At 39.0% G+C, this 24,261-nt stretch overlaps 2 protein-coding genes across 9 annotated transcripts in view; one reads left to right on the top strand and one right to left on the bottom strand.

Annotated features, from left to right (window-relative positions):
- MAPK8 (mitogen-activated protein kinase 8) overlaps positions 1–24,261 on the top strand; it is a 167,056-nt gene that overhangs the window by 48,696 nt on the left and 94,099 nt on the right. The gene's annotated exons all lie outside the window — the stretch shown is intronic.
- The window catches only part of FRMPD2 (FERM and PDZ domain containing 2), a 77,141-nt gene that overhangs the window by 20,713 nt on the left and 32,167 nt on the right, over positions 1–24,261 (bottom strand). For 3 of the 8 annotated variants that reach the window (XM_055793519.1, XM_055793524.1, XM_055793518.1), the window contains exons 15-34: positions 23,866–24,051; positions 22,821–22,977; positions 19,754–19,964; positions 18,741–18,844; positions 17,626–17,724; positions 16,407–16,514; positions 16,170–16,286; positions 15,467–15,702; positions 14,746–14,850; positions 13,299–13,392; positions 12,724–12,809; positions 12,386–12,533; positions 11,098–11,312; positions 9,724–9,822; positions 8,167–8,531; positions 5,241–5,535; positions 4,157–4,315; positions 3,334–3,508; positions 2,011–2,221; positions 773–810 (exon numbers count right to left, since the gene is read on the bottom strand). In XM_055793519.1, coding sequence (XP_055649494.1) covers positions 773–810; positions 2,011–2,221; positions 3,334–3,508; positions 4,157–4,315; positions 5,241–5,535; positions 8,167–8,531; positions 9,724–9,822; positions 11,098–11,312; positions 12,386–12,533; positions 12,724–12,809; positions 13,299–13,392; positions 14,746–14,850; positions 15,467–15,702; positions 16,170–16,286; positions 16,407–16,514; positions 17,626–17,724; positions 18,741–18,844; positions 19,754–19,964; positions 22,821–22,977; positions 23,866–24,051 — 3,208 coding nt within the window. Of the gene's footprint in view, positions 1–772; positions 811–2,010; positions 2,222–3,333; positions 3,509–4,156; positions 4,316–5,240; positions 5,536–8,166; positions 8,532–9,723; positions 9,823–11,097; positions 11,313–12,385; positions 12,534–12,723; positions 12,810–13,298; positions 13,393–14,745; positions 14,851–15,466; positions 15,703–16,169; positions 16,287–16,406; positions 16,515–17,625; positions 17,725–18,740; positions 18,845–19,753; positions 19,965–22,820; positions 22,978–23,865; positions 24,052–24,261 lie in introns of those variants that run through there. The other 5 variants (XM_055793542.1, XM_055793538.1, XM_055793551.1 and 2 more) reach the window with 3 other exon arrangements.

Genomic DNA, 24,261 nt, shown 5'->3' on the forward strand with positions numbered 1-24,261 from the left:
CATGAATTAAAAAAAATTCAGGTATTGAGTCAAGTAAATGAAACTGGGGGTTAGGCCTGATGTAACACCACAGCCAAATGTACACTGCAAAGTATTACTTGCATAGATAACAGACTTTCTACACAGTGATGTAGACATGACACCTATCCTTCCACCTGATGGTGTGGTGCAGATGCAGCCTCTGCTTGCTGAGACCCCTTCTGCTGCTAGAGCAATTCTGGTCAAGTCTTTGTAGTGCAGATTATTACTGAAGTTTTGTGACAGTTATAACATTAAATATTGTCCCCTGATAGGTATGCTCTTGTATTAACTAAGAGATATTTGTGCTGCCTGTTTCTGATTTTTCTATAGGTTTATTGATAACAGTTTAAAACGTTGGCCTAGATGATGAAGTAGTGGCTCATATTAAATAGAGGCTCAAAAAGTACTGGAAAACCCCTTAGAGAACAGTTTCAATCAAAACAGATGTTGAAATAATGACCACATAAATTTCCCATTTAATAACAACAAATTAAAAAAAATAGAAACTGACTATGCAAAATGCAATAGTGTTTGGGTGTGGTTTTTTTTAAGAGGACTATACATTTTATTTCTATCTTTAAAGAGCTACCAAATTTTCTTCAGATCCTTAGGATGGCCATAACAGAAATACTGAATGCCAAGGTACAGTCTGTTAATAACTTTTAAAATGCAATGAAACAATACCTTATGCTTATTTCCAAAATCAGAAGCAAGTTTTGAACTGAAAACCAAAAATATTAGCCTTACTTACTATTTTTCTGCTCTATAGGAACCACTGGATTGCCATTTCTGGGGGCAGAAAAAGTGAAATATATGAGCCATTAAGAGCTGCATGCTTTGTAAAGCACATATGAAAAATATTTTTAGAAAGTCAGTTGTCTAAGTTGTAGTTGTACTTCTATGATTTTGTTAATGATGCTTTCCTAAAGAGCATTTATATCAGTATATAAAATATGTAACTGTATTTACAACAGTGAAATGTTTCATTTAAATGGGTTGGGGAAAGAACGAACATGTTAAATCATTTGTCCCAATACAGAACTGCTTTGTGGTACATTTTCAATTCAGCTTTGGTTCCCTCTCTATACAGTGAGAGTAATCTTTTGTAATTTCCTTTATCCTATTGCTGTTTGTTTCCTTAGATTGTAAATTCTTATGATCAGGGTGTGTTGCCTACTAACTGCTTATACAGGAAGAAGTATAACAACGCTGCAGTTTCTTCATCTGCTAGACCAGTGCAAGTTAACAAAACATTGATAAAAGTTTGGACTACGTTAAGACAACCGTGACAGACATACTATTGCTCTCTCTGGTTATATAGCTTAGTTATTCACATGTTTTTGGGTTACTGTGAGGTCTTTGGAAGCTCTTTCTGTATCAGTCCGGGACGGCTGCTGGTGCTATATCAGACTGTAGAACACACAATAGATCTAAATTGCAGCCAAGAACTGATGAGGGAAATTCTTAACTGCAGGTTATTGATCAAGTCTGGGATGACTTTTTGTTACATGTGGCAGATTAAATGATGCATTTTTAATACCTTTCTAACATGTTGACTGTTGGAAGTAACCAACTTGGAGTTTCCCATCAGAGGTAGTTTCTTGCCTGTAGTTGTCAATCTGAGATTGTATGGAGAAGGTTGGCGCTAGTGGTGGAAATATAAAAGATCTTCCCTACAGAACAGGATATCTGAAAATGGTGGCCAGCCTGGCAGTTAAAGGGTTCATATTTGTGTTTGGATGATGAAGTCTGAAGAGTTCTCATTTATGTTGTATGCGTCTACTTGTGCTCTGTTAGTTGTAATTATGAGGAGTTAAGATATCTTATGGATGTTATGTATCAAGTTGCAACATTCAGACTTTGAGGTAAAGCATTTTGCTTGTAGTTTGTCCTGGGTTTATTGTTTAACTTGTTGAGGTTTAGAAACCTGCTTCAACATTAGGATTGAGATTGAGTATACTTGGGTTTACCTTGTCTGCTCAGATTTACCTTGTGGCTTTGATTTGGACATTCTGGGTGGCAGCTTCACACGCTCTCACTGCATCATCCAGGCTAATGCCCTCAGTCCACAGTCCACAGATGTAAACAATCTGATCTTGTGACTGCAAACTGCCTTCCACACTGGCAGGAGAGCCAGGCACTATCTCTAGCACATAAATGCCTTGTAACTTGCTTCCAGCTCCTCCTGTCAGCTTCAAGCCTAGAATAATGCAGAGAAAGCATCTTTTGTGGCAGCGTGTTTTGAATGTCACTGTCAGTGACATACAGCCTAATGGAATAGATGTGTGTCATTGAAAGATAGGCTGAACAAATCACTGATGTTATAAATAACAGTCTTACCCCAGTGAGACAGGGTATAAGAGCTGGAATGGGATAGTGAAATGAAAACAGATATTAAAAAAGTATGGAAAAAACTTAAATGGTATTGTCTATCTCTATGCTTCAGCTGTTTCATAATGTTTTATTTCACCTGATGTTGAATAGTCATTTGAGTAAGACACTTAGCTGCATAGCAGTAACTCCCTCATTACCAGAGTGCTTAAGCGCCTTGCAATCTTTAGAGTGTGATAGGGAACGGAAGCATACAACTAAGGAGATACCTATACAGTGCAAAACTGAATTGTGAACAATATTCAAGCACTCTCTGAACAAGCTAGTTTCTGAACTGGAAACAGGATGCTGTACCTGAGCAAATACAGCTATACTGTTTCCTGAGTCTACAGTTCTACCTGTGTGCAGTACTTGCCACATTCTGCTGACATACCAAGATACACTGTGGGCGGGTTTTTTTAATCACTTGTATTGCGCAATGTAGATAAAGCCTCGTGTCTGTGGTGAATCAAGAATTTGAGTAGAGATTTTTTGAATAGCAAACTATTGCCCTAACCAGTAGCTCATTCTTCTCAAACTTTGCCTTTTTTTTCTTTTTTTTTTCCCCCCTTTTCCTCCAAATAGATTTTTATGTATCTCAGCAGGTAGTAGACATTAATATCTAACTACCAACTACTTCTGTATATCAGTAATATGAAAATATGAGACCAGAGATCTTCCAGAAAGCTCAGCTGATAGGATGATAATATAAAGATCAATTTTGCAACTCTCTTCATTGGTCTAGTAAGAGATATTATTCTCCCCTTTAAGGCCTTGCCCAAAATAATGCTCTCCATTCCTTTGTCACAGGTGGTGGCAGAGAGCATAAAAGGTGTCAAGGTCACTCAGGATCATATAGATCAAAGACCACAGTTGCTTATGATTATCTTACGATTGCTGTAATCTCTGTCCAAAATAGCATGCATAGTATTTACCACACACCTAGCTGTCCATTGGCACCTTTTGTGAGAGTGATTTCAGGAATCTCATCTGGCCTAATAGAGGGACGTGGATGACTGTCAGCACGACCAACCACAAGGTGCAGATCAGGAGGAGAGCTTTGCAGTAAAGTCAGGGCTTCATTGCATGGTAAAGATGTGACATCAATTCCATTCACCTAAATGACAAATCAGTAAAATGATGTCATAGATCTCATTGACCACCTTGTACTTCTCTCTCCATTCTGAATTGTGTATATGTACTTAAATTAGCTTTCACTTTCATGTTGCTGCTTTGCTGTGGTATTTGATGTGAGTAAATGCAACAGTTAAGATTGCAGTGAGATTTCTATTTTGAACTTATTTTTTTCTGAGTGCAGAGCTTTCATAAAAATAGCTCTTTTTTTCTTGGAACTCAAGGTCTTGTAGCAAAAAACAAAGACAGTCTAGTGAAACAAATTAAAGATTAACCAGGCTGAAAACAAGCTTTATTCATACATTACAAAGGACATAACTCCTGCATCCTTTGTATGTCACCTATCTTATTACATTAATTCAGTTTGTCATTTAATTTGGAAAGCATTTGATGTCTCAGTTGTCTTACATTGCTGCTAGATGATTTGTGTTATTTGCCTGGTCATACAATATATTCAGTTCAAAATTTATTCTACTGAAGTTAGCAGAATTACATTTATTATATGATTCATTTGCACTTGCATGCCTAAGTATGTGATAAACTGGACTCTATGAAAGGAAGAAAGGTAAAACTAAATGACATTGATCTGCAAGTATTTTCTTTTCTGTATAAACTCAAGGAATTACCATACCATAATGATTCTGTCTCCTCTTTTTAGTCTTCCATCAGACAGGGCAGGCTCATTCAAGATTTCATCAACATAGAGGCAGGTGTCCACTTTGTTAAAAACTACAGAGAATCCATAACCGTTGTTCTCTGATTTTGTCAAAGTCACAAAGATCTCCATTTCCTATTAAAATAAGTACAAGATATGTTAGATGTAGGCTTTTCTTTTGCTTCATTCACATCTTCCATCATGTTTTATATGCAGATAGGAATCAGATCCTCAGATGGTATAAACAAGAGCATACATAATGGTTTCTCTGATCTGTCATCGACTTATTCCAGAATTAATTATTTTTTTTTGTACCTAGTGGAACTTCATGGTGATTGATTGATATGGCCTAATAAGGCAGAGAATGCCATCAGGGACTGGAATTTTGGCATTTGAAATGTGTAAAGAAAGGCTTGGAGTCCTCTGAGCTGACCAGCATTACAATAGTAGGTTGCAGAGATTATTGTTGTTATTGCTATTGCTGTCCCACTAAAGGAAATGGCTGGAGCTAAATTTTGTCCTTAGTGCTCTCAAATTCGTAGGAATTCAGAGCTCATTAGAGTCAGAAGGAATGCAAGATATTCAGCATTTGGCAGGACTGACCCTTGTATTTTTAATAGTAATTAGCACAAGGATCATACTTTCTTATCAGGACATCAGTGTAACAAAGCTATTTTCCACATGGGTTTAAAACATGACAGAAAAAACCCAAGTAGCTGAGTCCAATTAATTTTAGAGGCTACTAGAGGGCTAAAGGCCTTTGTACACTGGGAATAGTATTGCAAAGTGCTGGAAAGTTGAAGAAATAGTAAGATGGCAAGAGCAAGGAGATGGCCCTAGGGAAATGGTAAAGAATTCTGGAGCGCTGGGCATAGTGGAAGGTCTGCATTAAGATCATGGACATTCAGGAAAGTAAAAAAAAAAAAAAGCCATGCAAAAATAGCATATATAATGAGTTAAAATTTATGTTAAATTTATGTTTAAGAATGTTGCATTTTTAAATTTGTTTCTTTTCCCTTGTCATATTCTACCTGTTAATAATTTAGTGCCTATCACATACCCTAGCGCAATCTTCCTTTTCTTCTTTCTCTTCCTCTAGTTCCTCCAAGTCTTCCCATTCATTGTCACTGTCATGTGTCTCTCTAGCAGACAGGGATGATGAGAAGGGACCACAAACACGTGGTTGTGGGGTTGCCATGGTTGTGCAGAGTGTCTCGGAGCTTCTTCCCGATGAAAGTGAGGTCGCAGATGCTGAGCTGACAGTGAGATACTCTTCATCAATAGGGGTTAGGGAGAGAGTTTTGGGCATACATTTTGTGTTTGATAGGTCATCACCACTCTTATTAAATTTGTGGCTGGAAAATAAAAAGATGCTGGTGTTTTCCTCTATATGCTTTATTAGATGGGCACTGAAAAGTCTACTGCTTATGCATGACCTTATTTTAATTTTAACTGAAGTATTGTTTATGGTATTAAATTGCTGTCTGGGTCCTCCACTGATACTGTAAAAATAAATAATTAATCAGTATTTTGCAAAGGTAGTTAAAAGATTAAAAATCTTTCAGAATTTGAAAACAGCCTTTGCAAAATATTGCACTCTTTTTTTTTTTTTAAAGACATTAATTAATACTTTTGTTGCTTCTTGAAAAGGATAATTGGATAATTCCTAGACCACTAATTATTTCATCTGCCATAAACAACTTAATTAACTTATCTGGTATGTGATATGCACATTACAATACTACTACAACTTTCACATTTGCATTTTTCTTGAAAAAGGAATGCCAGCCACATTCCTGGTTCCTGAAGGTATTTTCTTGATAACCAGAGCACAGACCACAAACATGAAATATAATGTGACTACTGTCTCTCCATAAAAGGTACTAGTCCTGATTTCTGTTTGTAAGCTTGATTTTATTCTTATGCTTGCCTTGAAACATAAGAGTTGTCCTACAGAAATCAATGGATTTGTTCAATTACTTGAATTAAATGTTATTGATTTTATTCCACCATATTGGAGACACAGTATTCAGCAGTTTGGATGTTCAAGTCCAGACTGAATCGTGTGTGTTGTGCTTAATATTGTTTTGTCTGTTGTCATTAATAAACTTCAATAGACTACTATAGCAGTGTCTCCCATTAAATTTATCATTAAAGCTAATAGAAATGCTTGGAACACATATTATTTTATTTTTTAACTATGTGTTTTCTTCATATCAATCTTTACCGAAATATAGCTAAACCTCATACATCTTAAAAACACTTAAAATGGCATAGCTTTTATTAATGCTTCATATAGCAAAGAGGCCATGTCCTTTCCTATGTAACAGTTGCCTAGAATCTTTCCGCTCTCTGATAGAACTGAACTGTGTCTACCATCTCCCAAGCAAACATGCACAACTGAAAGGAACACAAATTGCATGTCTTGCATGAAATCACAGAAGATCCCCGGTGTTAAGCTCTTGTTTCAGAAGTTGTCTGTAGTCTGAAGCAAAATACAAAGCACAGTAGCAAAACAGGTATTTTGGTTGGATATAGCATAGCTAGTAGCCTTTGACAGTACTTTTGAAATACTGATAAAAATAAGAAAAACTTGTAGGCTCATGCTGCATGCCCTCAGTGAGGGAAGCAATCTAGTCTGTTAGCTTATATATGTGCAGGGAGGAAATGAAAAGTTTGCCATCTCCAGTAGCACAGCAAAGCTGAGAATGAAGCTGACATTTTGTGCTTTTGTGCTTTAATAGCTGAACAACAGATACTTACAATACTGTGGAAGATGACTGGGATAATTAAAAGAAATGTTTAAGGATAACAGCAAATGCAGTCTGCTCCTTTCTTTTGGAGTCAGTAAAAAGTTGTGTTCAGTGGACGTTGGTCAATGTGGGTGTCACAGAAGCTGTCATACGCTAGTGGAGTCCTGATTGACCTTCAGAGGGTATGAAAGGTGTTTGTCAGAGCTACACAAGCTCAAGGCAATGAGCCAGCAGTGGCTTCATCATAACACAGCTTCTAGCCCATCTCTAAATCACCATGGGGAATAACATGACTCTTGGTCCTGCAGGATGCTCCACTGATGAGCTCAACTTTCTTTTGGAGTATAGTAACCCCTGCATCTGGACTTCAGAGGGAAAATAAGGAGTTAAAGTTTTTCAAAACAGCATTTCCAAAGGTTCTTACTGGTGGTGATGAGGAGTGAAAGGAATTTTCCATGTGAAACCCTGAGCATGGAACTTTTAAAAGCAGTAGAGAAGCATGTATGTAAGCAGGAGCTTCACTCGTGAATATGGGTGAAGCTTCACCTCTCAAGAGAGAGAAGCTAAAAGTATGAATTGCCATTATGGCCCAACTTGACTTGCAGCCAGCTAGTGCTGACACCCCCAGAGATTGCCTGGTTCTATGCTTGATGAATGTCAAGAATAATAAAAAGATTTCAAATGACTGTGTAGAAAAATAGGAATTCCTTTCTAGATAAAATTACTAGAGCTGTAAGTTAAAGACCTCTAGGAAACCTTTAACTTGTCTTTCTGTCAGTCCTTTCTGTTGTGATAATTTATATTCTTTTGCACTGGAAAAGATGATTAAAATGGAATGGATTGTCTTCTGTGTGCCAGTGTCTGGTATATCCAAACAACTGTAAAAGGAGGCTGAGTCCATTTGCCCTGTATTTTTTGCAGTCTGTGATTCCCATTTAAATGAAGAAGTCTTTCCACTGATTTCAAACTGTAGCCAGCTTCAGCTGAACAAGCATGAATGTTATATAGTGCAGTACTCTTACAACTGTCTTGCAATGCAGACTTACACAAAATTCTGATAAGAGTAAATACAGACAGCAGATTAGGATAGTCAGAGTAAGACAGTAAAACAAAATCTTTAGTAATCAGCAGTGATTAGAAGCAGATAACCCTGTACTTAAACCTAAGCAATTCACTTTCAAAACTCTTAAGAGCCAGAGGAAAGGCTGCAGAGCAGATTTCAGTATTCCTTACCTTTTGGCCCATACAAATTCACATGGTGAGTAGCAGTTCTGCTTCATTTCTTCCTCTAAGGAGTGGAAGGCTTCAGAACCGGCAGCTTCTTGATGAAACTTCCAAAGATGCTTATAGAAATTTTCTCTGGGAGTCATAAGTTTCTGTATGGGCTCCTCTTGAAACTCAGCTTCCTGCTCTTCATAAGTTGAGCTGTCCTCTTCAGGAGGTTCACTGAAATCTGCTGCCACTGGAGAGTCCAGGCAGTCTTCAAGGTCTGGGGAGGTGCTGCCTCCATCAGTGGTAGACTGGTCCATACTATTTCCTACCTCTGTCCTGCCTGGCATTTCTGCCACAAACTCCTTAACAGGAGATGGTGCTGGAGTCTACCAAAATAACAGAAAAGTTAGTGTAACCCCTTTTTTTATCTCCCATCTTCTTTCCTTTAAGAACAAAGTAAATTGAAGAGGCAGTATCAATAAGCATCTGAGTGTGAAAATATCAAATGGTAGCTGGAAGGGAAGGAAAGAATAGAGGGGAGGTACTCTCATGAAATGGTTGTTTTGTCTTTATGTGTCTTCCACATTCTTCAGGAATTCCACCTAGGCAACTACTACACAAATTCACTTTTTCTCAATGAATTCTTTGTTAGAGATGGCCCCTTTTTATTTCTTTTCATATCATGCCTCAACTTTGTGTCTATATTCTCTTCATTGTGAAGAAGTGTCTTCTGGATCTGACTCCTGTGTGACTGCCCATAGAAAAAGCCAAGGGCATGTTGCAGGAGAGCAACAGGAGCCAGTTTGTTATCTGGAGGTGGTCCTGGCAGTCATTTCTATCTGCCCGTGGACAGTTCTTATAAATCCTGGTGGGACTGGAGCCATGAGCGGGCCATGCTATATGGAGTAAGAGTAATGCAAATGCATGTTCATTATAAAAGTATTGTGTAAGTGTCCTTGAGCTGAGTTCAAGAAGCATGAATAATGATGCTAGGACACCTAATGGCACTGTTTTAGTTTCTGCAGTCTCTATTGTTTGTCATGTGTGTCCCCCTCCCCAGAAATTCTGCTAATTATCAATAAGAAGCTGAATAACCAGTTGAAATCATTATTTCATTTATTTATTAAGAGGTAGCCTGGACAGGAAATGTTCTTTATTTTCCTCACTTTTTGGAGTAATACAGCTACCTCAAGCCCACAAGTCAGAGTACCTGCAGTTGAGAATATCTGCAGTTTCTGGCTGAGGATCTAGTAGAGCATTTTTAGAAGCGTCACTAGAAGATCTGCTTGGGGGTTTGTGCTGTTGGGAAATGTGCTGTTTCTCTTCATTGACAGTACTGCAATTCAAAAGTTGTTGGACTGGATAAACACATTTCACATCTGTTGGTTTTCTATTATTTTGGTTGCTAAGGAAGAATCAGTTAAACTCTAGAGGTTGAGTTGAAGCTGGGAAAGGAAAAAAATGGAATAGAGGGTCTTGGAGAAAAGGGTAGGTTGCCTTGTTCAAGACAATAGAAAACGTAGTACTGTTTTTCCAGGTTTACAGCAGCAAGTTTTACTGACAGAAGCTTTGCCTTACCAGGGCACTCTGCTCTATTTCTGGAAGAACACCTTTTGGTGGTCTGCAGAGTAGTAGTGTGACTTCTGGAGGAGCTCCTCTCAACAAGTGTAGGACATCCTAAGCAGGAAGAAGGAATATTAGATTTCTTATGGAACACAGTCTATAGCACCGGTCATCTTACCAACTGGGATGGAGACAGTTTTTATTCTGAATACCAAATTCCTGGTATTTGTGCCTCTTAGCAGTATCTGGGGGCCAAAATTCACTACTGTATGATTGTCATATAAGTGGACCAAAGTTTTTAGGTGAATGTGTATCTAAAATCAAGTCAGTTCTGTTTACAAACTTTTGTTCTACCAACAGACACATAGGTTTAAATTATTATTTTCCTGAAGAAAACAGGATTTTCAGGCAAATTAATTCAAACTGCATTTGGCAAGGACACATCTTTAGTCAATTATATCAGCATAGCTCCACAGACTGCCTTATTGACATAACCAAAGGGAGACTTTCTCAAAGCTCCTCCTTGACATAAGTTCTATATTCAGTAGCATTCCACTTGCAACTACAGTAGGAGGTGAAATACTTAATCTAGAGGGGAAAAAAATGCTGTAGGCCAAAACACCTTGTCTGCCTATCTGCACAAACTGAGTGAAGAGGCTGTATGTCGGGGAGCAAGACACTGCTGGAAAAGGACAGGGTCCAGGTCAGGATAAAACCAGTGAAAAATAGAGTACAATTGCAGCACCCCCACAGGTGCCTAGGGCTTACGGCACCTTGTCTTTTGCCCTTGCTATTTAAAGATAGGAATGAGCTGACAGTGGTCTGTTTGTTACCAATCATACATATTCAATGCATATTCACATACAAAACTCGAGGATTTTTCATGAGTTGAAAAGATTACAATGAAAAAAAAATCTAAACATGTAGTCCTTTTTTACCATTTAATTTCTTCATGAGGGTATAGATTTTCTTGTTACAGGTAAAGAAGTTACACTGGATTGACCTCACCTGGTAGAGATTTGAATCTAGGGCATGGTATTTAGCGTGACATTACAAAGCACAAATGACCACAGGGAAAATATGTTTCAATTATGCATAAAAGCAACAAAGATTCCAACTAATTAACAACTGGTGTGCATCTAACAATAGACTTTGTGCATCACTAGTAGAAAGTTACAAATTAAGTAGCTGAAGAAATTCTCTGTAAATATTCTGTTAGGAAGGAATTATTTATAAGAATTCTAGAGAAGAATCCTACATAGAAATCAAACTCATTATATGCAAATTCTGACTCCTTATGGTGATAATTAAGATTAAATGCAGCTTCATCCCATTGTCTTTATTAACATGTTACCCATCTGGACTCCCAGTGATAGTACTGCCTGATACCTGATAGAAGAGTCCTTGAATAGGTTTCCCATTCACAGCTAAAATGATGTCTCCGACTTCAATTTTGCCATTCTCTTCAGCTGGCTGCCCTGGAAACAGTCTTTTGATCCTGACAATAGCTCCTCCAAGGTGTTCGCAAGCATCTCCTTCCATTTGCAGAACGCTAAAGCCTAGGCCTCCAGAATTCTTTGTCAGTTTGACTTCGAATATGTTATCTGTTCAAAGCAGGGATTGGAAAAAGATTGAGAGGTGTGGCATATGTGCCCCCTAAGGAGCTGATGTAAATTTATACCTTCAGCAGACCTTGTCCTCTGTGCTGCAGAGGTAGATCTGCCAATAATAAATGGCAGAAGAAGAGTTTGGTGTTCCTTTAACTTATATGAGCCCTTGAAATTGTACAGGCAGAATGGGGAGAACTGGATTCTATTCCACTGTGTGTTCGCAGACTTTATGCCATCTGGTACAAGCCCATAAAGGAGGAAACCTTTTGTATCACATAAAAAGGTTCAAATGCTATGGTTTTCTGACATTCTTCTGTAAGTGTTGGGTAGAGCTGTAGCTGTAGAGTGTGAGTGTTCTGTAGCTGCCTGCACTAACCAGCATAAGCTAGATTCAAAGCTACTGCTCTTTCCAGACAAGAACAACAGACCAGCCCTTTCCCAAATACCACATTGCAGCCAAACCCCATTCTGCTAGGGACAATGTAGGGGAGTACCTGCCCCATGGGAAAGTATGGTTCAGACTTGGTTATGAGACAGCCTTACAGTAAAAGATACAGTATTTACTTGTTGGCTAAATTCAGTGAAAGTGATCTCTGAATCTTCTGCTTTTAAGAAATGAAGTGACAGCAGTCTCCAGTGATGGCAGTCTCCAGTCCTTGCCCTGGGTCAGCAGTTCACCCTAGCTTCACCACTGACACAGCATCAGCAGTTGTGCTGGCAGTGCTCTCTTTGGGTGACAGGCTGGCAGCCAGCGCAGCTGCTTCTTGCCCCAGAGTGCTATAGACTACTGGCAGGGATGTCCCCTGCCAGCCCCATGTTGTGGAGGCTTAGAGATACAGTATTTATGCCTACGATAAATTCAGCTATATCTAACAACTGTAAGTCTAAGTACATAGGAAATAATTTTGTTCAGAATTGATTCTTGGTAATGCCATTAATATTGCACATTGTATTTTTATTCAGTATGCAGTTCCTTGAAACCCACAGAAATTTCATTACTTCATTTTCATTCATTCCTTCCTTGCACATTGTAAGAAGTCACCCTGAGTTCCTTTTTTAGTACTCACCATCTGTCAAAAAGCAATAGTCCTTGGTACCATCTGTGAAGGATGTTGCCACAGAAACAACTGCACATTGGTCCCCCTTTCTGTCATTAGCAGTCAAGCATGGCTCTGCCAGTTGGTAGTCTCCCCTTTCTAGAACCAGCTTGGCAGTCTAAAACAATGATGAACAGCTTCCAGTTACACAGTGAACCCTCAGTCTATTTTTTTTTCACTTTTCTTGTAGGAGAATGGGGTTGGATGGGGGCAGAGTGAGTTTCTTTTGGCCTAGCTTGCTCCTGTGCTTCATACTAAGTGCACTTTATTCTACTGGGTATCTTACTGAGCTCTGCTGTTGTACAAACCTGGCCAGATTTCTTAAGGTGTTCCACAGCCTGTTTGTGTGTGATGCCACAGAGGCTGATGCCATCTACTTCCAGCAGACGATCACCTGACACAAAAGAAAACAAAAAAGGAGCAAGTTGCTTTGATGTTCAAGTTCAATAGGTGTAAACCTTGAGGCTCCCCACATTGCAATAGTTCTTCATGCTTACATGTGTTAAATTATGCTACTTTGTATGAAAGCAATACTGCTTGTTGTACAGCATTCCATAACTAGCACTTAAAACATACCAGGATATTCTGTAAGTAAATGCAGTGGTAGTATCTGGTTATCACAGCAACACTGAAAGTAGGTGTCAGAGTAACTAGCCTGATGTGCAGCTACAGAGACTAACTGTATAATATTAGTATGAGGCTCCTGGTTTTTCAGTGGGATATCTACATGTAGTACAGGGACAGGTTGAGGAATTATAGACTGCATCTTACATTTCACAGTTGTATCACCTCCAATCCCAAATGTGTTTCATTGTCCCTGTGGCAAGCATTCCACACTAACATTGAGTTCTGCAGCCCAGAGTTTTATTGCCAGACATGTTACCTATCTTTATTTGTCCATCCTTATCTGCTGGTCCCCTGGGAATAATTGACTTCACATATATTCCACCGTGACGCACACTAGTGTTAATTCCACCCTGCAAAACATATGCCCACAGATTAGAGTGGAGTCTTCACATGATCTTCCTGTGATAAAAATCAAAGCAACTTACATATCCATTGCAAAGCAACTGCTTTAGGAATTACTATTTTTTTTTAGTATAGGAAAAAAAGAAAAGAGAATGTTACTCCAAAGTCCCATCTAGTTGTAATATACTTCCCTAGGCAGTAATCTTTGTTTTTTTTCCTCAGGAAAATGCAATGCATTTCTATGTGGCTATATAAAAACATTGACTAAATGTTCACATGTTTTTCCCTATGCTAACGTAAAGATGGGGTTGCATCTTTCACTCAGTCTTTAGCCCAGCTTCCAAACTATTCAATATCCATTCAGCAGTTATTAACCTTCCACACAATACATAAAGCATGGACGTGAACTTGTGCAGCCACCTGACAGTCTATAGTTCACAGGAATTCCAGATTAGCTGAAGAATTATGTTCTGTCCATATATGTCCCCTAGCCAAATTCAAATGAAAAAGCAACCCTCAATTTCTTCTGCAGGCAATGAAATGGCTGTTGGTTCCCACTCCATTTCAGCCAAGACTGTAAAGACATCTCAGCCTGGAGGGGTAAATTAAACTTTGATAGCCAGGACAAGGATTTACTATTCAAATGCGGCAGACAGTTTCAACTACTGCCTTCTCCGGTCCTCTAAATATACAGAGAACTTTATTTCCTTATATTAAGAAATAAAATTGGCTAGGGACCTTTCTCTGGCCTTCAGAGAAAGAATAATGGCATTTCTTGAGTCCACACAGCTAAACTTTCAGCCACCCAGCATAGGATGGCATCTGTTATACTGCTTGTTGAGGCACAGGCCAAAGCCATATTGGTGCTGTCAACAGTTAAACGGTGCTTGTGGGCAAGTGCTTGAGCCCATGCCATGGTCCTGTGAAATCTGCTTGTACTGACACAGCCTTTGAGTTCCAGGAGCTCCAGGGGAGCAGCAAAACCAGTCATGACTTGGAGAATTCTTTGCACTGCTGCATTTTCTAGTGACTCTGGCTATATCCCTCCCTGACCAAACTCCACTTTCAGTGGTAAGTCGTGTTCTCAAATTGAGTAATGATGAAAAGGTCTTGTCCTGCCACATGCTTTATGCCAGCGCACTTCTTTCACAGATTCTGCAGGCAAGAGCTGGGGAATAAGCAGAGCTAGTACTTTATGCTTTCTCTGTCAATCAACCAGACAGGTCTGAAAGATGCTGTGCTAACAGTTTCTGTTATCAGCCTATCTTCTATCTTTGTTCCACATAAATACACTTCTCTATTTGCTTTTTGGTCATGTAACAGTTTGACAGACACACTGAAAGATTAACAGTAACACTTGCAGTCACACTGATTCCAAAAGTCCCGTCTTCTTTAACAAGCTCCACAGTATAGATTTCCTTTGAGTTGGTTTCAGATGGTGATGGTAAGTGTGAAGAATCAGCTTCCTGTCTCAAAAATATAAACACTAATGAGACTACAACATCTAAAAAAAAAAAAAAAAAAAAAAAAAAAGGAGAGGGGGGTGGGGAGGAAGTGAAAGGAAGGGGAAAAAAAAGGAACAGAGAGTTTCCAGAGGATAGAAAGGGTTTGATCCTGCTGTGACTGTAAGCCTGGAATGGTACCATTTATATCCCTGACATTATTTCAAGCTTACACTAATGTTACTCAAAATATTATCTGTTTAAATGTGCATGAGCTGAGTATAAATAGGGAGGCTGTCTAATAATAGGATATCAGACATGAAATGCTGCTGTTCAGTGTCTGGTTGAAATCTTAAGAGACTGCAGGAAAATAATCAAAATTTTGTACATCTACTGGAAAAAGGAGGAGAATTTTTTAATGACATTTTGTAGAACAGTGTCCCCATTTTTTCACATTCCAGACAGGTCAATCATCTTGACATTTCCAATGTAATTTAACAAGCAACATTTTCCAAGGTTTTCTTTTTTCATTCCTCATTATTTTAATATCTTGGTCACTTCCCATCCTTAATATAGCCAGCATGTTTTTAAGACACATCCTGGGCATACTATTACTGAACAGCATCAAAATCTCAGTTACCTCCACATCCAGGCTATCAGCTGAAGGAACTGGAATCCTAGAGCCCAATTTTGGTGCAAAACTCCAGGAAAGAGCCTTCTCAAGTTCATCTATATTTTTGTCCTGTTCTTTGGGGACAGCTGTGTGACAATCCTGAATGTTTTTTCTCCCGCTGTTTACACAAGAGATTTCAGATCCACTAGTGCTGTCTCCTCTTGATAGATTCTTTTCTTCATTTAATCCTTCTTCATACATGTCTGTAAAGCCACACCAAAATAAAACGTTGCTGAATCGAGCAGTAAGTAAACTTGAAGGCTATTATTATTATTATTACTCAGCAGGGGAGGACCAAGTAACTTCCTACATCAACTGGTTCTAAAATCAGATCTATAAAATAAGTCTACCAGTGTAAGATGGAGCACTGTGTGGAGAAATTTGTTTGCTTCATCAGAGCAGAAGACTACTGCTCTATCAGAGAAAGAAATGCCAAAGTTCCCTTGGTATTCAGCAATGCAGCCCATAATAGATTTTTTTTCATGCTGACCATAGAACAGAGTTCACATGATACCTACCAGAAGTTGACTTTTTCACTGCTAGCCCTATGGCTATTATAACTCGCAATGAGTAGCAAGAAAGTACTACTACATCCCAGTGCCTAATAAATACCAGTATCCTGAATTAACTGTTAGCATTCCATAGCCAGCAAAGGTATTTGTCTTTATACCTTTGGGTTGAGAGATGATGAGCTCCACTTCATCAGGAGAATTCTGTATGATTTTAACTGCAGTATTAAATGAAATGCCCTCGAGACTAATATTATTCACAGAGATGAGTCGTCCTCCTTTAAAAAAGAAGGCATAAAAACAAGACAAATCATATCTAAATAAGGAAATAAATCCAGAGTAGCTAACTTTAAAACACAGAAGTATTTTAATTCTGATTAAAAACTAAGGACAATGACCTGGTTTGATATTTCCAGCTCTGTCTGCAGGTCCCCCAGGGATAATTGAAGCGATAAAGATACCGAGGTCTAATTTTCCTACATTTTCTCCTCCAATAATTACAAAACCTGCAAAAATGAGATAGCATGAGAATGCAGAGACACTGGCAGTATTAGAAAAGATTAATCTTAGGAGCATAAAAGGCTCTTACTGCAATGGCTTAAGTTTTACATGGTCTGGTGAATGGGGAGCTCTGATTTACATGGCACCAAGGTTTTGATTCAGGAAAGCTTTAAACTCATGTTATAATTAAAGTGTCCTGGTGACTTTGGTGGCTATTTAAATATAATTTCTCAGTAAGAATACTTCCGTGGCTTGGGACTTTTAAAGTCATAAAGTAAGTGGACCTTAGCATTTAACACCTGCAGGAGGAAAATGGTGTAAAAGCTCAGCAGGTAAATTTGAACATTGTTCTGCATCATGTAATCTAGGGCCCCTGAGGCGGGCCATGTAGGCTTCTAATGGATATGTAAGAGATATTTTAGAAAATGAAATCTATTTTCAAGTAGTTCAATTTCACGATCCTAGCTGAGAATATTCTGCTTATTGCAGAATATATTCTTCTCACTATTAGAATAGTTGGGTTTGGGATCAAGATATTCCACATAGACCTGCACCATTTAGAAATTTGCTGTTTAGTTGTATTAATGGTCAGCTGTGAAACCTGATGGTCCTCTTAACTCATCCACAAGAACAGCTTACAATGCAATAGTGTATTGTATAACAAAAATGTTATCCACGGAAGAATCCAAAATTGGGAAACATTCATGTTAAGCTTGTGTACACGTTTTACACCCCCACAGGCAATACCTGAAAAGTTTGCAGAATGTCATCTCCTCCTATATAAGGTCTAAGATAAATAAAATCTCTGCACATGTATTTCAGATATGAAATTAGACCCGTGTTCCTTTCATTCTACTCTTAGCACTTGGTCCCCTTGATCTCTGTGGCCTTAGTTAGTCCTCTGAAAAAAAATGCGGTCTTGATTTATGTGCTTAGTCCTTTTCAGTCTTGGAAATTCTAAGTCCTTCATAAAGAATTGGTAGTCTTATTCCATAAGAAGAATAAATGAGGTGAAGAAGGTTACAGTCTTGCCCATCTTGAGTCAGCAAATATCAGTGTTAGCACCAGAATCTGATAGTCCCAGTAACAAAAATAACATACATGTTCCTTACTTACCAAATCCATTTTTAGGGTCACGTTTTAGGCTGACACAAATGATTTCTCTTTCTAGACCACTTAGTGAAACTTCCTTTTGGGTGGCTGGTGATCCAGGTGCTGCAGAAACAAAACAGCTAGAATAAATGCAGATTAATGCAGGGAGACAGTAGATTCATATAGTATGCAAAACTGGGGCTTAAAAATGTAAAGATGTATTTTGTTCTTGCTTTCAACATTACCATTACTTCTGAATCAGATATAATTCAGGAAGGAAGCTTTATCAAGTGTTTGGAAATTTGCATTCTTTAGAAAAGTATATGTACAGTAGCTGTCTAAGCTCTTCCCGTAATGTTTTTTTCTGAGACTATGCATTTATCTACAATGATTTTATTAAGATTAGGCTATCTAATGAGTCAGACATGTTGCGCTCATTGAACATGAGGGTGATTTGGACACAAAATCTGGGTCCCTTTGGAAACTTTAGCCTTCAGCCTTTTGGCCCTTTTGGCTGTGTAGGTGCAATCTAGTCAGCACTGATTGTGATGGTCACTTTTGTAATGTTAACAGTGCTTAACATTGTGCAGTTGCCACAGCATGTTTAAAGTACAGTTCTAATTTATGAACAGACAAACCAAATAATCATAGCTTCTTATTCCATAGATCTGTTCACTGTGTGCATGCAATATGGCTTCTGTTAGAAGGCTAGGTGTCCAGTTCTAATTCCAGTAAGTGTCATTCAAATGCAAGAATGGAGGAAGGACCTGGAGCCTAGGTTGTCTCTTGCATTATTTATGGAGTTGTAGTTCTTAGCTGCAAACTAAATGATGACCTCTGAGCACAGGGATATTGCCTCATGTGAGAGTCCTGGGTGTACTGAACTATGTCTCTGAAAAACATTAGGCACCACTGATAAAATAATTTTATCGTGAAGTCCTTTACCAGTGATCCTGATGGGAAACAGGAACGAAAGGGAAGAAAACAGCATGTCTTGCTGAAGTCTGGGTTAATTCCCAGGACTAGAAGTGCGAAAGGATATTCTTTAATCTGTAAGTAGAATGTATTTTTGTCTTCTGCTATTGAAACAATAAATATGGAAGGTTACCGTCTCTCATTATGATGATGATTATACTCACCACTGATTGTGTTCTGCGTTGAATGGATAGAGAGGTAGTCATAACTCCTTTGCTTCCCATTCAAATTGATGTGCATTTCTGACTGGGATAGCCCTGATGTGGATCTGCATGGCATAAAACGGATTGCATTACAGCAAATCACCAAATGGTATTTAGCACTTTTCATTGTCATTAGCCTGTCAGAGCCAAGTAGAGGGTGCACATGTATACAGTCTTTCAACAAGTATTCTGACTTCTGGGCCACATTTCATTGTAGGGGAGAGGTAGTTTATCCTTGCCAGCTTTGCTTTGAAATAACAGCTGCCATCAGACCACTCACATCATGACTTATTTCTGCCTGTGTTTTTCTCTGAGCTGATGCAGGCACCAGGAGAGCACAGCGTAGCCTCAGCATGATTCATTTAGCCCTGCTGTCCATTTAGACAAATCCATGTCTGAAAGTTTTCCTGGTAGTTCATGTTCTTGGCTCTATTCTCAGTATTATAAGAGGCACTAGAATTCATCAAAGGCCTTGAGACTGTGTGCAGCTATAATATCTGCCTACTCTGGTGAATGCACCAATGCAAAGGGAGAAGCTCTTACGCTCTTCTCTGTGATTTGCACTTTTAGACATGGAGGAATCACTTATGTAAGACCTGCTCAAAACCAGCTTCCACTGTGCATTTAGTTCACATACTGCTATGTCCAGAGAAGACACACAGACATTAAAGATTTTACTTTTATTCTCCCTTATTTTTATCCTTCTCCATAATGCAGTAAGTGGCTCATTCCTAAGTCTAGTACAAATTTAAATGTCACTCTTTTTCATGTTCTTATCTGTTAGACTGTTAGCTTTCTGCTTGTGTTTGCACTACTGCTGGCACCATGGAGCTTTTTGGTGTGGCCACAATAAAGACTGAAAAAAAAAAAAAAAAAAAAAAAAAGTCTGCCTCACAGTTTACCATAGAGGTTTGCAATGATATAATCTATGAATGAGTGTTCTTACACACGTTTAGAGGAAAAAGCAAACCTACCTGCCAAGATTGCTTTTGTCTCTAGTCCTGTTGTTGGTTTCCACACTGAGGTTGTCACAAGATTTGCTCATCATCCCAGCAGAAAGGTTTTCCAGGTTTGCTCCATAGAGCACATTCTCTGAACGAGACAGTCTCTGAATCAGGGCAAGGTGTTCACGCTGAGCTGCATACGCAGAATTTGATTTGTCTATTTCCACAAACTTACTTTCCTCTGAATAAGAAGGGACAGAGGAGGGGAGAGAAAGATAAATCCACTGATATTATCCCATCTTCTTAAGCTCAAAGGTGCTTTCTGTCTACACTTTTGAACTTGCTAGCAAAAACCCTGACATGGCGGATATATTTGTTCTGGTATCCTTGAGGATATCTAGGCCTTGAGGCAAGTGGAAAGGCTTTCCAATCCATTTCTTTCATAGAAAGTATACACTGTATTTAGATTTAATTTGTATGAATTATACTGCAAATTCACTTTCCACAAAGACAGATGAAATGCACAACCCTGCATAATTTAAACCTCAGTATCTCTGTAAAGTATATTTTGTAAATATTCGGTATGTGAGAAGCATCTGTCTGTCAAAGACTGAATTAGCCAGGTTGGTAGTTTTCCATCCTTCATGGACCCACTGGCTGTTTGCTCTGAGTGATTTGCACAAGTGAAGTTCAGTAGGGGACCTTCTTGGTGGCAATGCTTGCTACCTAATTTTCCACCTCTGTGTGAAATCTACTACTTGCTTAATGACATCTGGGCTCTGCTGTATACAAATCTATCCTCTCAAAAGATTTTATTTCCCTGAAACAAGATAGTGCTGGAAGCAGCACTGTTAATCTATTTAGGTTGTCAGCCTAAATGTCAACCTAAAACCCTAATGGTGGGCTGGAGAAGGCACAGCAGGCAATTGGAGACGTGTCGGAAAGTAAAGCAAGAACCCTGCTTGGTACAGGCTAGCACAAATATGGGCTTTAACTCTGCTTGCATGTGACAGCTGACCTCACATGTGTTTTCCTAACAAATACTAGCCTGAACGCAACTTTCTAGAACACTCTCTGCAGCATTAAACCTAGGTTTCCTTTTTCCTCAGTGACTTCAATCAGGGGCATTTGTTAAGGCATGAGAAGGCTTAACTGCCTGCAGTATTAGTTCAGTCTGAGAGCTGCCATTGTGATTTCAAAGTAGGGGGTTGCTAGCAAGTTTTGAAGAGATGGGGACTTACACATCTGAACAGTGCAGCAGAAGCAAGAGTTTTCTTCATGCAGAAAGAGCCTTATAATCTCTTGCAGCCTCACGCTGTCTGTCACTGCCTTCACAAAACCTTTTTTCTGGGACAGCAAGCACACACTGAACCTCAGAACTTGCAGTTGCATGGCTTATGTAAGTCTAGTTTGTTTCAGTGATTTGGGTGCTTGTAATCAGGACTTGGGTTATAATTTTCTTAGCTCTCAATCTTTTTGTTCTCTTGTATGTGGAATGTAGTAATTTTTAATAAGATATATTACCACAAGCAAATGTGACATAGGAAACTTTAAGATTCACTATTAGCATTCATCTGTATGCTATAAATCACAGTCCCACTAAGTTACCGTTGAAGCTACAGGAGCCCAAGCAAGAAAAGTTGCCTTGAACCTAACTGTCATCCTAGCACCTTCTTCCATGGTAACAAATTTGTGCAGGTAGAACTTCAGTTTTCATGAAAATTTTAGTGGGAAGGAAGCAATAGATCAATCATCCTGTTATATCCCATGGTATAATTGGTTGCCAATACTTGTACAGTTTTGCTAGAGAAAGGAGTATCTCAGCAGGTACAGCGTAACACTTGATTCTCCTGCTGTGACTCACTGGGTCAAATACTCAGTGGTTGTAAATGATCATGATTCTGTTCAAGACAATGGATGAGCTAGTGAAAACTCATGTTGCACTGAAGTCAAGAGTTTGTAGAGGAATTATAGAGGACCATATGAAAAGTTTATTTGTAAAAAGTTTGTGATGATTGGTAAAAACATGAGGTATGAAATGTTAAGAAAAAAAAGGGGAGAATTGTAGAGGAATGAAGATGGGTTAATTAACATTGATAATACACAACTGCGGGCTGGCTTCAGGGGAGGTGGGCTGGTCGATGTAGGCAAGGTGCAGCTGTGGCTGGTTCTGTTAAGGGGTTGGGCAGCCAACGAAGAGGGAGGAGGAAGAAGCAGAGAGAGGGAGAGCATGGCTGGGATGAGGAGAAAGCAGCAGAGGGACTAGCATGAAGAGTATGTTGGTATGAGATGGTAGAAGACCTTGTTGCAGCTAGCTAGTTTGGAGAGTGCTGTGACAAAGAGTGATGACAGTTGTCTGCTTAGGCTGTTATTTCATATGTGCCTTGGTTTCCTCATAATGATTCTCACCTATCTTTACAGAGCATTATGAGAGCTGTGGGTGAGAAGTGCTATGTAACTGCCCTGGTTTAAGCAGAACCTTGTCTTAGAAGCTATGGAAAATGTGAAGTCTAAGGAGGTATTAGTCATGTCTTCCACGGACATGGGAAAATCTAAGGTAACAGCAGCTAGCAGTTACATAATTGAGTGGGTATGACTGATGTGCCTTTGGTTTAATGGTTTTGTCCCGAGACTGAACCATTGAGTTGAACCCCCGATTTATGCAAAAATAGCCAGTTAACTGAATTCAGCTCCAACATATCTGAGCACTGCTATAGTTATTCTTTGTGTGGAATGTTTCTCATGTTACATTTGGGGTAAATCTGATACATTTCTTCAGAATCTTCAGCAGTTTCCTGAAGGGAAATGTAATTATCCTTTTCTGTAAAAAAAATCTGAGTTTAACTACATAGTTACTGTCATCAGAGAATCTCTCTCTACCCCTTGCACGTGCCCGCTCACATGCACATGCTATATTAGACTTACACACCTCTAACTTCCAGTGAAGAGGAAGACATTATTTTCTGGTCTGCAAATGAGAAACTGAAGCACAGTGAAACGGATGTGGCAGGTTCCGATTCTCAGTTTCGCTGAATGCACCTTTCCTAAAACCTAACTGTTCTATGGCCTGAATAATGAAAATGCATTTATACCTCACCTGATGAAATTTGCCGAAGTTGCCTAGAATTCATCTGTGCATTGAATTTGTGTTGGGCAGAGCAGAGATCCAATAAATATTTACATGTCTTTGCTGTATCGGTAACGAAGGTGTGTTTCTTGCCACTGAAGCTGCTTTCAATCATGAATTTTTTTCTCTAAAGGGGAAAAAAGCACAACTTGCTTCATGAATCAGTCATTACAGTGAGGCACTGAAAGTTCATTTGTATAATTTTTTTGGTTTGTCCATTTGTATTTATGCCTGACTGCATGCCTTTTGGGTGCAGTAAATGCCTATCAAATTCAACAGCTGTTAGTGAGGTGTCTGTCATCAGGATCATAACTGTCCTACATCAAAAGTCAAGAGCCTTTGGTCATTGGCTGCACTGAGAGCAGGTTGATAGAACTCGGAGAATTTCACCCTACAAATTTTAAAATTATTAAGCCCATTTAATGTGAAAATGAAAATATCTTCAAGGTTTAGAAGGGCCACTTTCAGAGAGCAAACAGGCAGGGAAATGTGTGATGCAGGTTCACACCTACACTGTATGATGGTAGACTGATATACCTCTGACGGCAGAATAATGTTTAGAAGGGGTCACAATCTTGTAAACAATACCAGTTTGTTAACAGACATCAAAATACTAAGAGATGAGGATGGGAAAAAGGAGATACGGAGAGAGTAAGACATACTCCCATGACCTGATGTAGGTAGGAAAACAAAAGAAAAGAGAAAGAGAAGACGAGAGAGGAGTTAGTATGGAATATGCCATAAAGATTTTTGACACAGTCTTTGTAATAGTCAACACCAGATCATTCAGTTTTATAGTAATTTGGCCCCAACCTTAGCAAAAAACCCTCCAGAACTAAACCTCACTAAGAACTGCATATCTTGGTATCCACGTCCAGATCCAGCCTTGATATTAGACTGTTTTCAAAAAGGACTTGCCTGTACAGAATAAGTCTAATTCTGGCTCTGAGTGCAACAAATTTATTAAAGTGACAAGCAGAAGGGGAGTAGAGGAGTAGAGTTGGTTCCAACTCACGTGAGCTGAAATTCTTTCTGTTTCGCGCCACTGGAATCTTAAACTGGCAATTCTTGTGTGATTTTTGACCTCATACACAATGATGCCTTTGGCACAGATTCCCAGGATGATGTCCCCTCCTGCTGCTTTCTTCTCTTGGGACACATGATAGAATAACACTCCATACTCAGGAAGTTGCTGAGTCACCTTGTAGAGAAAAAGTGCATTTACCATGCATTATGCAAAAAGAGGCATGGGAAGAAAATGTAGGTAAATGGGTTTGAGTGTCTTCACTGAATATTCTTTCAATCTCTCAAGAAACCTTTGAAAACCCTTACCAGATTTTCATACCTACTGCCTCACAGAATCATCACCTTACTTTGGTATGTCATAGAGCTATTACATGCATTCATTTTT

This window comes from Falco peregrinus, chromosome 1 (genome assembly GCF_023634155.1).
Source record: "Falco peregrinus isolate bFalPer1 chromosome 1, bFalPer1.pri, whole genome shotgun sequence".
Classification (NCBI taxonomy): Eukaryota; Metazoa; Chordata; class Aves; order Falconiformes; family Falconidae; genus Falco; species Falco peregrinus.